The sequence below is a fragment of the Sorex araneus genome, chromosome 3 (assembly GCF_027595985.1).
Source record: "Sorex araneus isolate mSorAra2 chromosome 3, mSorAra2.pri, whole genome shotgun sequence".
NCBI classification, from domain to species: Eukaryota; Metazoa; Chordata; class Mammalia; order Eulipotyphla; family Soricidae; genus Sorex; species Sorex araneus.
The window spans coordinates 99236293-99253508 of NC_073304.1; the positions used below are offsets into that span (position 1 = coordinate 99236293).

At 62.1% G+C, this 17216-nt stretch overlaps 1 protein-coding gene across 2 annotated transcripts; it reads right to left on the bottom strand.

Annotated features, from left to right (window-relative positions):
• Positions 1 to 1733: 1733 nt before the first annotated feature.
• Positions 1734 to 16077, bottom strand: LOC101549825 (coiled-coil domain-containing protein 33-like). Of its 2 annotated transcripts, none has more exons than XM_055133022.1 (10): positions 15986 to 16077; positions 6941 to 7094; positions 6772 to 6860; positions 6396 to 6527; positions 6225 to 6309; positions 5234 to 5349; positions 4895 to 4996; positions 4341 to 4430; positions 3263 to 3375; positions 1734 to 1881 (listed from the first exon to the last, which is right to left on the bottom strand). In XM_055133022.1, the coding sequence occupies exons 1-10, from the start codon at positions 16055 to 16057 to the stop codon at positions 1872 to 1874; spliced, it is 963 nt and encodes a 320-aa protein (XP_054988997.1). In that variant the 5' UTR covers positions 16058 to 16077; the 3' UTR covers positions 1734 to 1871. The 2 variants fall into 2 exon arrangements, with proteins under 2 accessions (XP_054988997.1, XP_054988998.1); XM_055133023.1 differs by having other exon boundaries at positions 3308 to 3375; positions 5234 to 5364.
• Positions 16078 to 17216: the final 1139 nt, after the last annotated feature.

A 17216-nucleotide genomic window follows, 5' to 3' on the forward strand; every position in this document is an offset into this window, starting at 1 on the left:
CCAAAGAGAGTGCCCCGTGCCTGTCCGCCTGGCTGCAGCTCTGTGGGCGTGCCTGAGTCCTCAGTCCCTGGCCCCTGGCCCTGCTCCCTCCTCGAGCTGGTCCTCAGGGCAGCTAAACCTCTTGATGCCCACTTCTTTGCCCACCCTGGGTGGGTAAAATAAACCGCTGGACCAGGCCGGTGTGTCTATTCCGTCTGACCCTGAGGTGCCATCACTCTGGTTGCGGTGCTCCTGACCTGAGCCAACAGCAGGACTGACACATGTGTGGGGGTGTCGAGGCAGGGCCAGGCCTGAAGCCCACCTGCTGGGGCCCGTATCCCCCTCGCCCCCTCGCTCAGGACCCGCAGACGCAGCTCACTGCTCTTTGCCTTTTCTTTGGGGGTGCAGGGGTTGCACTCAGGACTTCACACCGGCAAGCCTCGTGTCCCCTCCCTGCTCCCTGGGGCCGGGGTGAAGCAGGGCCGTGGCTGGTTCGTCCCTGTGCCCGGAGGCCCTATAGCGGCTGGCAGAGGCCAGAGAGCCAGGCAGGGTCCTGCGGGAGAACAGGGCAGCCGAGCGTGGGTGAGGTTTCACTTCCGGCGAGAAGCAAAGATCCCTGTGGGGTCCTTCTAGCCAAGGCCAGGAGCAGGTGAGAGGCGACTGACCAGGGACAGTCTCTGCTGGCCCCTCTGGACCCTCCTCTGGGCTTCTCTGGACCCCCACTTCCTGCCCGGGGGACAGGCCTCCTGCCGAGCCCCAGAAAGTGTGTGGGGAGACTGAGGCAGTCTTGGCGAGGGCTGAACTGTCCGACAGTGTGCCAGTGCCAACTCACTTTGGCCCTTAGCACCCGTCGTCTCAGTCTGCCCAGATGAGGGTGTGTTGGCACTGCCGTGTAATAGGCACGCCTGAGCTGCCCTGAGCTACAGGCTCCGCTTTTCACCCTTACTTTCACATTTATTTTTGGTACTGGGGCCATCCTCGGTGGTACCCAAGGGTTACTCCTGGCTGGGTGCTCGGGGGTTGTTCCCGGCAGTGATTTGGGGACCACACGTCGGGGCATGGAAATGGGGGCTCCTGCATGCAGCGCATATGCTCTAGCCCATTAAGCCCTCTCCCCGCCTTTGAATTCATTCCAGGATCTTCTCTGCTTTGCCCTCCCCACAATTCTCTTCCTTCTTGTCTTTCTCTCCTCTTGCCGCTTCCTGGCTTTTTTCCAGGTCGGACTCGGCTTTGACGCAGAGCTTGGGAGCTGGAAAGCGCGTAGCTGCGGTCAGAAAGCATTAAGCTCTGCCTGGGCTCACCCAGAGGGTATGAGAGGTACCTGCAGACACAGAGCCAGAATCCAGGCGTGCAGCCTCCCCGCTGTCCACTGGGGGGCTCCCTCCCCGGGCCCCATCTGTTTTGCTGGTCTCCTGGACCCAGCTCAGCCTAGCCCTGGTTCGTGGGGGCATCTCACCCTGAATGTTGCCTGACTGCCACAGACAGTCTCAGCCTCCTCAGAAAGAGGCCAAACTTGAAGAAAGAAAGAGATCCCAATCTGTTGGGCACCTGGGGACAGGTGGGAAGTCCCAGCCCACCCATACCTATGGAGGGGGGCTTGGGTCCGCTCTCGGCCCTCCAGAGCTGCAGCTGCTGAGGGGAGGCCAGGCCCATAGCAGGGCCTAGGGGAGGCAGCAGGGGTCCACTGAAGGCCTGCCCCCCCGCTCCGGAAAGAGGCCAATGAACCACAGCATTGGGTGCAATCATTTTTGGGGGGTTGGTGAGCCCCAGTACACACAGAGGGAACCTGCTCCAGGACTCTGATCCGGACACGCGAAGGCTTGAGATGATTAGGCTCAGGGGCAGACATCGAGGGGCCCAGCTTCAGGGCGGCGTCGAGGCTTTGGGGTGACTCAGAGGATTCTGCAGGGAACAAAGCAAGGGAGGTGAGCTCGACCCTGCACCCGGGGGCTGCCCATTCAGATGCACCTTGCCTGGCCCGCTGCATTTCGAAGCATCCAACCCCACGGGCTGAGGGCTCTCCAAGATGACCAGCTGGCTGGGAGCTCAGCAGCCGCAGAGGCGACCGCATGACGCTGCCCTCCCTTTGCTCCTTTCCCAGAGCCCGGGAGCCTTGGTGCAGGCAGAGAACTCATGGCTCAGGATAGGAACAATGAGGGGTCCTGGGGGCTCCTGGGGGTCCTGGGACTGAGTGGGGCACAGGGGCCTGCTCGAACCTGGGAAGCTGCCATGTTTCTCTGGGGAAACATGCTGTCCTCCCTGACCGTCTGCAGCATCCGTGTGCGGTAGAAAGGGGGGTACAGTGTGTGGGGGGATGTGGGGAATGGCACATACAGGGGAAAATGTGAGTACAGCACACGGGGAGGGAGAGTGTGGGGTACAATGCGTGTGAGAATTTGGGGGACAGCATATACAGGGGAGAATATGGGATGCAGTGTGTGTAGGGAGCATGTGGGGTACAGTGTGAGAATGTGGGGTACTGCATGTGTGGAGCATGTAAGGTACAGTGTTGGAATGTGGGGTATCACATGTATGGAGAATGTGGGGTACAGTGTGAGAATGGGGGCTCAGTATGAGAATGGGAGGTTCAGTGTGAGAATGGGGGTATAGTGTGAGAGTGGGGGTCAGTGTGAGAATGTGGGGTTCAATGTCAGAATGTGGGTTCAGTGGAAGAATGGGGGTACAGTGTGAGACTGTGGGTATAGTGTGAGGAAGGGGGTACAGTGTGAGACTGTGGGTATAGTGTGAGGAAGGGGGTACAGTGTGAGACTGTGGGTACAGTGTGAGAATGGGAGGTTCAGTGTGAGGATATGGGGTTCAGTGTGAGAAAGGGGGTACAGTGTGAGAGTGGGGATATAGTGTGAGAATGGGGGTTCAATGTAAGAAAGTGGTATAATGTGAGAATGGGGTTACAATGTTAGAATGGGGGTACAGTGTGAGAACAGGGGTTCAGTGTGAGAATGTGGGGTTCAGCAATGCAGGGGAGAGTGTGGGTGGAGCCCCGGCGAGAGGCCAGGAGCCAGGGCAGCCGTAAAGCATAGCCAAGGCGAGAGAAGAGAGGAGAAACATCCCTGCGGCAGCAGCTCCCATTTGCCGCCGCCCTGGGAGCCACCATCCCATGATGGCATGGGCTGGGTCTGCTGTGGGCCCGGGTTCGGGGGACAGAGGAGGGCCAAGGGTCTTGGGGTGTCTGAGCCCACCTCTCTGACCTGCTGGGGGCGGGAAGGGCCAGCCTGCCCCCTGCCCCTGAACCCGGGGGGGGCTCCTCCGAAGGCTGACTCACGGCGGGTCAGTGTGGATGGACCTTGTGGGGGGCTTCAAGCCGTACCCTTGCTCCTGCATCCGCGTGGCCAAGCCCTGCTTCTCTCGTGCCCAGTGGCGTGCAGAGTCCTCAAGCTGTGGGGGTGCAGGGGAGCTGGTGAGCAGCAGGGCCGACCCCGAGAACAGGCCCCCATGCTCTGGGAGTGAAGAGAAGGGCCAGACCTGTGGGGAACCCACGCCAGGGAGCAGGGGGGTGGGGAGCAGGGATGCAGGGGAGCAAGGAGCAGGGGTGCATGGACAGGGACCAAGTACATATGTACCTGGGCTCAACAATGTACAGATCCGAACCTCAATGAACCCTGAGTCTGGCCCTCATTGAATCTCGAGTCTATCCCTCACTGAACCCTGAGTCTGTCACACACTGAACCCAGACTCTGTCCTTCACTGAACCCCAAGTCTGTCCCTCACAGAACCCTGATTCTGTCCCTCACAGAACCCTAAGTCTGTCCCTCACTGAACCCCGAGTCTGTCCCTCACAGAACCCTGAATCTGTCACACACTGAACCCTGAGTCTGTTCCTCACAGAACCCTGAATCTGTCACACACTGAACCCTGAGTCTGTCCCTCACAGAACCCTGAGTCTGTCCCTCACAGAACCCTGAGTCTGTCCCTCACCGGACCCCGAGTCTGTCCCTCACAGAACCCTGAGTCTGTCCCTCACAGAACCCTGAATCTGTCACACACTGAACCCTGAGTCTGTCCCTCACAGAACCCTGAGTCTGTCCCTCACAGAACCCTGAGTCTGTCCCTCACAGGACCCCGAGTCTGTCCCTCACAGAACCCTGAGTCTGTCCCTCACAGAACCCTGAATCTGTCACACACTGAACCAACCCTGAGTCTGTCCCTCACTGAACCCTGAGTCTGTCCCTCACTGAACCCCGAGTCTAGCCCTCACAGAACCCCAATCTGTCCCTTACAGAACCCCAAGTCTGTCCCACAATGAACCCTGTGTCTGTCTTACACCGAACCCTGAGCCTGTCCACAGGAGTGCCGAGTGCTGTCACTGGCCCCTGGCGAGCCCCTCACAAGGCCACACCCACCTGGCTCTCCAGGGACAGGATCCGACTCTGAGCTTGCTCCAGCTTGGCCATGAGGCTAAGCTTGTCTGACGAGGACGAGCCGAGGAGATCCTGTGGGGACAGCAGACACTCACCAACCCCGCCCCCGGGCCTTGCCTGCCTTCCACACCCAGCGCCCTGCCACCCGCATCTGTGCCCTGCTCAGACCAGCTGGGCCTCACGCCCGGGTGGTCCCCACCATGGCGTGTATTTTTATCCTGGCACTGCTCCCCCAATTTGTGGGTGCAGGAAGCTTCCACACATGGCTAGTTCATACGAAAGGCTCCGGGCAGCACTCTCGGGTGCCCAGGAAGGAATCCAGAACGGGGCGTCCTTGCAGGGTGAGTGCCCGTGGGGCGCCCTGGCCTCACGTCCAGGCTGGGGTGAGCTTTCAGAAAACCACTCACCTCCTGGTGGTCCTGGGGTGCAGAGAACAGCCCCCCTGCGTCCCGGGGCCCTCCTCCCAGGCGGCTGCCTTCAGGTTTGCGTAAAGCAGGGGCACCTGTGCCCGTCTGGGGAGGAAGCGGGGCACCCACCTGTGCGGGCAGGGTCTCTGTGCCCTGGGGGCGGCCTTGGGCATCCGTGTTTCGCGGCCTCTGTGCCTGATCGCCTCCTGCTCCCAACTCCCCGGGGTCCACCTGGTGTGGGGGAAAGGGCTCTCCAAGGCTGCACGGGACCCGGGAAACACACCGCCGGGAGGGGCGCCTAGGGCCCCTGTGGAGTCCGGGCAGGCGAGCCGGCTGGGGTAGGCCCAGGGTGGGGTTTTGTCCCCACTCAAGGCGGGGACCCAGGTGAGGTTCTGGGCAGCAGAGAAGGCGCGCCAAGCGGGCCCCCGTCTCTTCTTCACCTGGGCGGGGCGCGGCCGAGGCCCTTACCGGCAGCGCCTGCTGCTGCAGGATGATGGGCGCCGAGCGGCCACCCTTGTCCAGCTCCGCCCGCAGACGCGCATTTTCTGCCATCAGCACTGAGTACATGTCCGGGGGCTGGTTGTCTGCCGGGGGACGGGCTGAGTAAGGGAGCGGGAAGGCTGTGATGGTGGCCACACGTGCCCTTGGCCCTCCATGTCCACGCCCACGTCCCCGGCCTACTCTGCCCCCCTCTGCCCCTTCCACAGCTCCCGGGCTCCATCACTGCCGCCCACGCCCTGGGGCTGTCCCAGCCCCGCTGGCCTCTGCCCCCGCCTGCTCCGGCCACTCCCCTCTGGCCTCGGACACGCACTGGAGCTGAGCCTAGAGTGTCCCCTGCTTCTGCCCTGTCCCCAGAGTCCTCTCTGATGGACACTAGAGTGTCCCCTGCTTCTGCCCTGTCCCCAGAGTCCCCCTGACGGACAGCCCTAGCAGGGAGAGACACACCGTTGTTTTCACAGGAGCACCATGTGTGCGGGGGGAAGTGGAGACACGCGGAGTGTGGACACTGAGGACGGGGCAGTACAGGCATCCACTCTGCTTGTCCCGGTCTGTGCGGCCTCTCCCCAAAGGTCCAGCCGCTTTCTAGCCTGGCTCACGTACAGGGGTGCATGGAGGGGAGCCCTGAAATGCTCAGGGTCTGAATGAGTAGAGGTGTAGTGTCCTCTGCCACTGTTGGAGGGGCCACACGTGGCGGGGCCCCAGCTCACTCCTGCTCGGTGCTTGGGGATGACTCCCAGGGCCTCACTCCCGGCTCTGTGCTCTGGGCTTACTCCTGGCTCTGCGCTCGGTGCTCACTCTTGGTGAGGTTTGGGGTCCTAAGGGGTGCCCATAATTAAACTAGTGTCGGCCTATTGCAAGGCAGGTGCCTTGCCCCGTTCTCTCTCCTGCCCCTGAAGACTCTCTTGTACCTGGCATGCTTGGCCAGCAGGGGGCGCAGCGGGCCTGGGGGCAGACTCACCCGGTGGGGGCTTGCCCTGAAGCCTCTTCTGCTGCGCCTCCTGCTGCAGCCTTCCCTCCAGCACCTGCTCCATTTTCTGGATCACCTGAGGGGTCGGCAGAGAGGCGGGGCTGGCGGGGGGCTCCACACCGTCCCCCCCTCAGGTGAGCCCGGCCGAGGCCCCCCACCTGCCTGCTCCTGGTGCCGCACGGTCTGCTCCAGCGCCTTCACCTTCCGCAGCTTGCCCTGCTGCTGCCTCGGCGCCCCGTCCTGGGCCTGGCCCGCCTGGCCCAGGAGCAGCAGCTCCTTCTCCCGGTCATTCTTCTGGGGGGGCAGGGCGGGGGCGAGACGAGCTGTCTGGTCATCACCCTGGACCCTGGTGTCCACCCTCTGTGGACAAGCCTTTGTGCCCAACCGACCTCCCCACACTTCTCGCCTTTCTACCCCGACAGTCTCTTCTGCACCCCGACGCCTCCCCCTCGCCCCCCTGCTCTGTGCCCCACATGCTCGGTGCTCCCCCTGCCCTCCCCATGCTCGGTGCTCGCCCCGCCCCCCAGGCCCAGCTCACTCGAATCAGCTCGTTCTGCAGGTGCTGCACCTTGTCCCTCAGTCTCTGGGTGTCCAGCTCTCTCTGAAGCAGCTTCTGCCGCAGGGACTCTGAGTGGGGAGAGGGGCGTGTCTCCGGGGCTCAGGGGCCCTCGCAGCCCTGGGCAGCGGTGTGGCCCCCGTGCGCTCACCCAGGTCCTCGTCGTCGCTGTCCTCGGCCGCCCGCGTCTCGGCCCGGCAGCTACGCAGCAGCTGGTTCTCGGCCTCCAGCGAGCTCACGCGCTTCCGCAGGAACAGGATGTCCTCAGCCATCCGCCGCAGCGCCCGGCGGCAGTTCTGCAGGTCCTGCGGGCCCCGAGCCAGAGCTAAGCCTGGCCTGCACCGGCTCCCCCATGGCCCACGGGCAGGGGGAGCCCTCCCCTCCCGCCCGGGACAGCGCTGCTGAGCTCAGGAGGACTCCCTGGCGCCCCATTTCTTCTCCTCTGACTCGGGGGACCCAGGGCTCAGACACCAGGGGAGAGACCCCCAAAGGGAGAGAGGGAAGCTCCGTGGGGTGGGGGGGCAGGCCCAGGGCCGGGACCCAGCTGCGTGCTTCCCTGCCTCCTTCCCGCCCCTCTCTGCTCCCCTCATCCTTCCCGCTTTCCCCAGACTTTCAGGAAACGTCCCTGAGAGCCCGGGGAGCTGACCCTGGAGGTGAGGACAGGAGACGAGTGCCGACACTCAGGAGGGGGTCCAGAGTCCAAGCAGCGGGGCTCCCTGTGTGCCCCTGACGCAGGTCGCAGGGCTCCCCCGCCTCGGATCCTCCCGATGCACCTCTGCACACAGCACCGCCATCCCCCCAGCTGGGCACCCCAGATCCAGGGAGACAGGCGGGAACTGGGAAGGGAGGAGCGGGGCAGAGCCACCATGCTCTGCGTGTCATCGAGGTGCCGTCCTGCCCCGTGCCCTACTGTGGGTAGAGCCGTCATGCATGGCAAGGCGGGGTGAAAGCTGGTGACCCGGAAGGACTGTCACTGTGAACGTCCCGCCGCCCACAGGTGTGCAGGGCACATTCCACGTTTGTGGGATCCTGAGACAGCGTGGTAGACGGAAGTGTTTGTCACAGGCCTGCTTCGAGTGAAGCAGTGAAGGGAAGAAGAGGCCAAAGGTCCCGGCACGGCCTGCGGAGCAGGGGAGTGCGGCCTAGCAGGCTGTGCTGTTGAGCCCTGTTGGCTGGGGGTCTTGCACCTGGGGCATGCTCCTGGGCCCCCCGCTGGCCCCCCAGCCTCAGGAAGAACAAGTCCGGCTGGGGGCTGAGCTGAGCTGTGGCTCCCGGCCACTTCCCCCACCTGCTGCCCAGAGGGCACCCGCGTGCCAGGGAGGGGCGCACAGCTGGGGCTCCGCAGCCACCCCTTGTCACCCGCCTTCTGGCCTACTGGAAGTGGTGCCAGAGCCGCTCCCTCCTGACAGCCCCGCCTCTGCCCTGGCCCAGGCCCTGTCTCTGCGGACCTGCCCGTCTGGGTCCCTCCCAAGGGGTCAGCGCCTGGCATGAGTGACCAGGACGAGCCCTCCCCTCACTGGGCCTCAGGCCCTCCTGGGCAGGCCAGGGGCGTTGGGGGCTGGAGCATGTCCCGCACCCCAGCCTCATTCTGTTGGAGGGCCACGTCCACCAGCTCAGAGCCCCTCCTCTCCCGCCCTGCTGTCTCCCCACCAAACCCCCTTGCTTCTACTTTCCATGCTGTGCCCGAAGTCTCATACTGGCAGTGACCCCTGCCTGCGGGGGCTCGAGAGACCCAGTAGATATTCAAGACGGCATGGTGATACTGGGAAAGGGAAACTCCTTCCCTTCCAACCTCTCCTGCCAGTGCCCCAGGTCTGCTCTGAGCATCGTCAGCAGGGATCACACGGGTGTCTTTGCTTCCCTTGTGACCTAGAGAAACACACACACGATACACATAGACGCAAACACACACTCACACAAATGCACACACATGCACACACATACATGTGCACATACACGCATGCAATGCACACACATGTATGCGCACACATGCACACTCACATACATACTCTCACGCGTGTGCATACACACACATGCATTCATACACATCCAAGAACATCCAACAAGGAAGTTCACTGCAGCTCAGTTTGCATCTTAACTTAGTCCCTGAAATGAGGCAGTGTTTCTGACAAATGATCTACATTTAATTGCTCTGATATAGGGAGTTGTCTAGTGACATTAAATTTAAAAAATTACATGCTAAGTTCTAAGCCCATCTGCAGCAGGTGTGTGTGTGTGTGTGTGTGTGTGTGTGTGTGTGTGTGTGTGTGTGTGTGTGTGTGTGTGTGTGTGTGTAGGAACAGTGGTCCTCGCTGAGTTCGGGAAAGGGGCACTTGTCTCATCTCTAGTTTTTACCTTCTGTTGAGGGTGTGGGGCTGAGCACCTGTGGGTGCTCAAGGGCTAACCCTGGCTCTGTGCTCACAAGCCAGGTAAGCGTCTCACCTCCTTATGGCTGTTGGTCCTAATGTTTGCACTTCTAAGGAGAACACTTTCCTGTAACAATCAGAGGTATATGATCGGAATATGATAATCCAAACCTGGGGCTGGAGAGAGTGAAAGGGTGCTTGCCTTGCCACAGCTGACCTTGGTTTGATCTCTGGCATCCCATAGGGTCCCTGAGCACTGCCAGGAGTCATCTGAGCACAGAGCCAGGTGTTGGCCCTGAGCATCACCATATGTGGCCCCAAAACAAAAACAAAACAAAGGTTACCCCAAACCACCAACTAGAACGGAAAGGGCTGAAAAATCAGACACGTCAATTTAGAATTTTATTTGAAAAGATAGCAGTGGGACTGAAGAGATAGTACAGCGTGTAGGGCGCTTGCCTTGCATGCAGCCAACCTGGGTTCGATCCCCAGCCTCCCACTTGGTCCCCTGAACATCACCAGGAATGATTCCTGAGTGCAGAGCTGGGAGTAACCCCTGAGGAACGCTGGCTGTGGCCCCCCAAAACCCAATAACCAAAACCAACCAAACAAAAAAATGGCAGTAAGAACTGAGTGGGCAGCCACAGGGCAAAGAAACAGCATGCAGACAGACTCAGAGCCAGAGTGAGATACTACTCCAGGTTAATTTGGGTAAGATAACTAATTTTAAATTTAATCTTAGAGAGTAAAATAAATCTCAAAATCAAGTCAGGGCACTAACAGGATAAAGAATAAGAGATCTGAAGAGCCTCTTGAACAAATAAAGCCAGTATGAACCCTTCCCGCCACCATTAGCCACTAAACTCCCAAGGGTACTACCATAAACTCACTGGAATGACCGGAACAAACACAAAACAATCCTAATAGCCCCATGTTGGATGTGGGATATGTGGACACTTAGTGGCTGTGGCGGGGGGAGGAACTGTGAGTGTACCCATTGTTTTGGAGAACAACTTAGATTACGGGCACACAGGTAGACTTTACAGTGTGCAAAGTCTGCTTCTCTTTTGAGCACGTGACCCAGCAGACATGCCAGTATGAGGGGATGGAACAGCAGGTGCACACGCCCCGCCCCTACAAGTGGTATGATTGGTAATGATCGTAAATAGGAAACGACACACAGGCCCTCACAATAACAGCCTGATGGTACGGTGTCCATAGCAAGACAAGTGGTGGAATACTATACAGCAGTAAAAAAGAAACCAGCCACATGAACCATGTGGAGCAAGTGTGGAGAGCAGCCCTGCCTTATGGCTCCATAGATATGTGCTTGCAAATCAAGCAAACTTAAGCCCAAGAGCGTGTGTGCATGTGCTCAGGTGCAGATGTGTGCAGGGAAGGGTACCAGGAGATGGGGGCACTGGCCCCTGGAAAAGGGTTCTGATCACCCCCTCTTCTTGTTCAGGACTTGTCCTTTCTACGATCCCCCTGTCTGTCATGTCTGGAATGCCCAGGTAGGCAGGACACGCTCCTTGGTGCTCCCTCCTCCAGACCAGGAAGCGGGGCCAGAATGAGGGGGACAGGAGGGTGTGGCCCCTGAAGAAGGAACCACTATGTCACCCCTGGAGAAAAGCTCCTGCCACCTTCTGGGGCTCCCCTCCAGGGCCACTCCTGGGGGTGAGCTCTCCCCAAGGCAGGTGCTGGCCCGTGCTCGTCTCTACCCTGCCTGTGCTCTGTCCATGCGCCCGGGAAGCCCCAGTGTCCACCCCTCTCTGAGCAGAGGCTCTGGGCTCAGCCCTGGCCGTGCCCGCAGCCTGGGCCTGGCTCCCTCAAGGCCATGCGCTGCGTCGTGATCCAGCCTTGAGGCAGCAGCAGAGTCCTCGGCCCCGCCCGCCCTCCCCGGGCCCCAGCCTGCTGGGGGTGGGGGCTGCCGTGCATGACAACCCCCTGAACCTGGATTCTGCCGCGACACGTGGAGGTGCCAGCTACTGCCCCACCTCTGCCCCACCTGTGCCTGCATCGGGCCCCTCCAACGCCCTGCGCCCGTGGGGCCCCCAAATGCCTTCAGGTGTGGCCCCACCCCGGCACCACCAGCACCTTAAAAACAAAAGATAATGGGGGGGGGGCGGGCACACCTGGAGATGCTCAGGGATTATTCATTGCTCTGTGCTCAGGGATGACTCCTGACAGTGCTCGGGGGACCCTATGGGACTCCGGGATTTGAACCCGGGTCTGTTTTCCACACAAGCCCGTGCCTTCTCTTGGGCCCAGGTTGTTCTTTCGACGGCCCCCTGGGAAGCAGGCACAGAGCCCTGCACCCCCCTTCCTCCTACAAGCCCCCCGCCACCTGCTCCTCACCCTGGAAGAGGCGGAGAGTGATCCTCGGAGAGTGATCCTGACCCTTGTCTCCCCTCTCCCTCCTCCCGTGCTAAGTCCTAGTGGGGGCCCTGATGCTGCTGGCCCAGCAGGGACGCTCAGACAGACCCTGGCTGCTGCCACAGCCGTGCTGACCACAGGAGCCACGTGCCCTTCTGGACAGACAGGAATGAGGCTGGCGGCCACATGTGCCCTGACTCAGCTCGGAAGCAGCTAAGCAAACACCCCAGTCAACCAATAGTTGCTGAGCACCACCCACTCTCTGCCCATTCTCTGCCCTGCTGCTGGAGTCTCTTGTGCATACTGAGATGGCACGAAGTGCTGGTGAGAGAGGCTCTTACCCCAGCCTGGAGTCCAGGAAGGCTTCCTGTAGGAGGAGGTAATCTGAGCTGACCTTTGAGGGTGACTGGGCATTGCCTGGGCTGAAGAGAGGGCTCTCTGGCAGAAGGGAGCTACCTCAAGGCAGGGAGGTGTGAGGAAGAGCTACGCGGGCAGGTCTCTGGAGCATAGGGTGTCGGAGGCGGGGAGATGGCAGGGGTAGGGTCTGAGAGGAAGAGGTTGAGACTGTCCTGCAGGTCACAGAGAGCCAAAGCTGATGCAGGGAGGCGGGGACCTGTGTGCAGGAGCACGGAGGTCTAGAAGGGTGGCCCAGGGCACAGGAGCCCATGCCAGGGCTGGACGGGCCGGATGGGGCCAGATGGGGCGGACGGGGCAAGGGAGAGAAAGGCGTGCCAGGAAGAAACAGGGACGAGACAGATGTGGAGGGAGAAGCTGGGGTCCTGCTCAGGTGATGCCCACGAGGGGGGCAGGGGGAGCCGGCTGCAGGGGAGGGGAGGCGAGGAGAGAAGCACGTGAGACGCTCTGCCCCCAATCCGGGGGATCAGCCAGGAGGGCAGCCCCCGGGGTATGAGCACAGACCTGGGAGGAAGGGGAGTTTCGAGCCTGGGGACACCGAGAAGCGAGGACCAGGCAAGTGGGTGCCCGGGGAGCCTCAAGTCTTGGGCAACAGCCAGAGAAGTGGGTGGGAGCAGCTGGCAGGGTGGGTGAGGCCTGGAGACAAGGTCAGAGCCCGGGAGAGGTGCAGGGACCAGGCGCATGCCTGGCTGGAGGGGTCCCATCCCTGAGCACTGTTGGGTGGCCCTGGGGGTCCCTGGAACCACAGGGCTGGAGCAGCACTGACCCCCCAGGCCTGGTTGGCTGAAAAGCCTCGGGGGAGGGCCCTGAGATCCCTGAGCACTGCCTGGGACTCCTCCCCTGTAAAAAAAAAAGAACCAACACACTGAGCTGATAAGAGCCTTGTCATTCTGTGGTGACATGCTTGATGCCACTCCCTTCTGTGATGTCCTAGGTTCAATCCCTGGCACTTCAGAGAGAGAGATAGCCAACCCACCAACAAAACTGGTAGGTCAGTGAGGACATTTTACAGACAGGACCTAGGTGGTCCCATTAGCAGAATACTATGCAGCAGTGAAAAATGCCAGGGCACCAAGCAAAGGTGGGAATGAGTCATGCCCAGCCCCAAGCAGAAGCACCAGCAAGGAACAGCCAATCCCAGCAGAGAAGTGCCCTGCAGTGAGAGTTCTAGTGAGACTGACAGCCTGCGGGCTGGGAGGCGACAGTCAGGCATGTCGGCTCTGGGGGTGGGGCTTCAGGGCTGGCTAGGTCCTCATTCCTCGTGGGCCTCTGTGTGAGCAGTTGGGTGATCCAGGTTCACGTCCAACGCTCTCTCCCTGTGTGGGGTCCCGTGCAAAATGCACAGGGTTTTGGATAAAAAGGTGAGGTTCAAGATGACCTTTGGCTGGGGCTTCAAATGCTGGGGTGCAGGCAGGGGGGGGAAGCTGGGTGAGGTTAGCGGGTGAGAAGGGACCGAGGTCACTGAGGACACAGGGTGGGAGGAGAGAGACTTTCAGGGGAATCAGGAGATGGGCAGGGAGGGGGGTCAGGCTGCAGCAGGGACAGTGGGAGGCCCAGGCAGCCGGTGCTGTGTGGACCAGGGGCCTGTGGGTGGTGGCACTTTGCAGGGTGGTGGACGGAAGACGGTGCCAGGGCCCAGGGCTTCCTGGGCTGGCCACTCTGCGCCCCCAGCCTTTCCCTGGTCACTCTGGTCCCTCTTCTCTGGTCACTCTGTCCCCCAGACATTCCCTGGTCACTCGGTCTTCCCAGCCTTTCCCTGGTCACTCTGCACCCCCCACAGCCTTTCCCTAAGCAGTCATCCGCCCCCTGGTCCCCAAGATTCCTTGCCGCCTGCCCTGCCATCTGGCCTGCATTTGTCCTGGCAACCACCAGAGGGCGGTAGCTCCCCACAGAAGCCCCAGCTTCCGGCTGGCAGGAGAGAAGCAGGCTGCAGGCTGAGGGGGTGGGATGGGGTGGCTTCACTCCACAGCTCCAGCCCAGACAACACAGACACACTCACACTCACACACACACACACACACACACACACACTCACACGAGATCCAGCTCACTCTCCCCACCCCCGCCAGGATGTGGGGACTGATGACCCCTCGAGGATGGGCAGCCCACTGCAGCTCCAAAGCTGCAGGGCTATGTGGGGGGCAGGAGGGGCTGAGGGGTGGGAGGGCTGCGCTGTGCTGAAGGCACCCTCCCCCCACCCCAGAGCAGCGGCTCTGGGCCCACCCCTCCCAGGACAGAGTGCCCAGGGTGCCCTCGGCTCATCTCAGCCACTGGATGCTTCAACAAGCCTCAGCCTGTGTCCTCAGCAGTGCACACTGGTGTCCCCCCACCTGCCCAGGTCCTGAGAGTGGGGGCCTCTGAGCCCCGCTCCAGGGGCGTGTCTGGGCAGGGAGGGGGTGCAGAGGGCCAAGCTCAGCTACAGGAGACACACGCAGCACTTCCCGGGGCCTGCGGTCCTGAGAGTCTGACCCCAGAGAGATGCCCCCTTGGAAGGGAGCCTTCACTCCCGCAGCCCTTCACCCTCCTCACCGGCAGAGGGAACCCTGGCTGGGGAGAATTAGGGACTTGGCGGTAAGGCCCCTGTCCAGCGGCCTCAGAGGGGCTTGCAGGACCCTCCGGGGGCCCTGCCCCCACTCCCTGACCTCACCCTGCGGTGGGGGCCTGGAGCAGGCATGACTCCACCTGCTCACCTCTCTGCCAGCACTTATTTTTAAACAACAACAACAACAACATTAAGTGAGGGTTCCCAGTTCTGCTTTTCTTTCCTTTCTTTGTTTTTCTGGCCTATGCCCAGTGGGGCTCAGGGCTTACTCCTGACTTAGTGCTCCGGGGTCACTCCTGACAGGCTTATGGGATCATTTGTGGTTCTGGGGATCGAATTCTCAAGCCCGGCTTGGCTGCCTGCAAGGCAGGCGCCCTGCCCCCTGTCCCATTATCCTGGCTGCAGGTCCCTCTGCCCGCACTCTTGAGGGCTTCCAAGCCCAGTGGCCCCAGCCCCCAGCCCAGCTGCCCGGCCATGGCCAGTCAGGGGCCGGCCGCTGCCTTTAAGCTGCCGTGATTGTTCTTTGTTCCGTCCAAGGTTACAGCCAAGAAACAAAAGGAGGGCCCTCCCTTCCCCCCCTGGCGGCAGAGCCGCCCAGGGAGCATTTGTGCTCAGGCCAGAGAGAGAGAGGCCAGGGCCTAGGCAGGGCTGACCCCTACTCCTGCCTAGCAGACGACGCTGCGTCTGTGGGGGCCAAGCTGGGGGAGCTGAACCTGTATTGCAGTTGGGGGGTGTCCCCAGCCCGGCTCCTGGTCCCCAGCCCAGGCCTCTGAGCCTCCAGCCTGACCTCCTGGCTCCCTCCCAGCCCCTCTTCCTGGAGCACCACCCCCCCTCCGCCAAGAAAGCCCAGGGGTCAGAAGTCAGCCACTTCTCCTTGAGGTTGTGCTAGGGATGCCCAGGGCAGGGGGCAGGGGGCAGACCCCAGCTTTGCCCCCTCTCCCTCACCCTCTCACTGACTGCCCCTGCGGGGTGCTGGGGTCCCTGCTTGAGTCAGGCCAGTCCCTGCCCACACCTGTCACGGTGGTTCAGCAAGACCCTTGCCTGCTCCGAGGCTGCTCCTCTCTGAGCTGGGGTGGCCCCTGCCCGGGGAGGGGGTCCTCGCCACCGGGGAAGAACAAAGGCTTTGGTAACTGGGGTCCGGCTGAGGAGTATCCAGTGCACAGAAGCCCCCGGCCTGAGTCTGGTGCACATCCTCTTAGGGGGTTGCAGCCTCACCCCTCCCCTGTCCGCACCTCAGCCAGCCTCCTTTCTCCAGGATGGAAGGTGTGGCCTCTCCGAGGCCAGAGTCAGGGCTGGACGTGCAGGACACACGTCCCCTAGGGCCCTCTCTCCACCCCCTCCTCGGTTCTGGGGTGGGGCTGAGACGGGGTCCACCGCCCGCCTCCCACTCACCAGGCTCTGGGGCCGCCGCTGAGCATGGCCGGGCCACACCCCAGCACTGCCCGCTTGGTGCCGGGCGAGCCCAGCCCCTCATCGGGGGCTGTGGGGGCAGACTCACAGATCGGGGGTGCAGGCTCCCGGGGGCTCCCTGGGGGGCTGCCTGTGGCGGTGGGGGTGCCGGCTCCCCCATCCTCCCCGCTGGCAGTCCTGGTTCCCTGCGAGGCCCCTGGGGCCTGTTGCCACAACAAGAGCCTGCCTGGCTGCAGGGCCCAGCTGGAGCGGCAGCCTGGCCTTCCCCTGGGCCACGGGGTGAAGTCAGGCCTGGCTGGGGACCCCGGGAGGTGCTGGAGGCGGTGGGGTCAGGGGCCTCGCCGCGTGGCGTCCCCTCACCCGTCCCCTCACCGCGGCCTCCCTCCCGCTCCCTCCTGCTCCCTCTGCCCCTTGGTGCTCACCCAGGCTCCACTCTCTGTGCCGGGGCAACAGAACAGAGGCCCCGGACAGCTGCCCTGAGCTCCCCCGCCCCGCCCCGCTGTCCCCGTTTCCCTGAAGGCCGGCACGGATTCCTTTCCTTTTAGTTCAGCAGACACACGGGTGGATGTTTTCAGAAGGAACTCGCTGGGAAGCGGAGCAAAAACAAACCCAAACAAGGCGGCCCGCCCCTGGAAACAGGGCCGGGCACAGCGTCCAGCCGCCACCGCCAAGGCCTGAGGCCTGGGCGTGCAGCCACAGCGGGGAGGCCACCGCGGGGCTGTGCAGCAGGGGCTGGGCACAGAGGCAGAGTCCAGCCAGACACGGCTGCCAAGGCCACGGCGGGGCTGACCGGCCTTGCCCCGAGAGCTGGAGTTTCACTGGTCGGTTCCAATCTTTCGGCTCGGCCCTTCACACCCCGAACCTGGGCCTAAGACCCTGGGCAGAGTCACGGAGCCTTCCGTGTTTGTTCTCCTGTTCAATGAGCGGATGGAGGCCCAGCAGGAGCCTCTGGCTGCCTCGCTGGCCCCCAAATGACCTCTGGTGAACACACCAGGGAGGAGGGTCCTACCTGCTTCGAAGGCTCTGGCTGGGGGTAAGGCGCTTGCCTGGAGGGGGGTCAGCGCAACGTGGTGTCCTGAGCACCACCAGGAGTGACCCCTGAGCACATAGCCAGGAACAGTCCCCGAGCACCACTGGGTGTGACCCCCCCAAAAAAAAACCAGAAACAACCGTGACAAAAGCTCCAGACCATCGGGTGCCCTGTGCTCCCCTGTGCTAGCCTAGGACTGGTCAGGCTGCACCCCTGGGCGTGCTACAGGGGTGCCCTCCCCGCCCCCAGCAGCTCACCTGCCCCTCGCTCCACTGAGAGGCCCTGACAT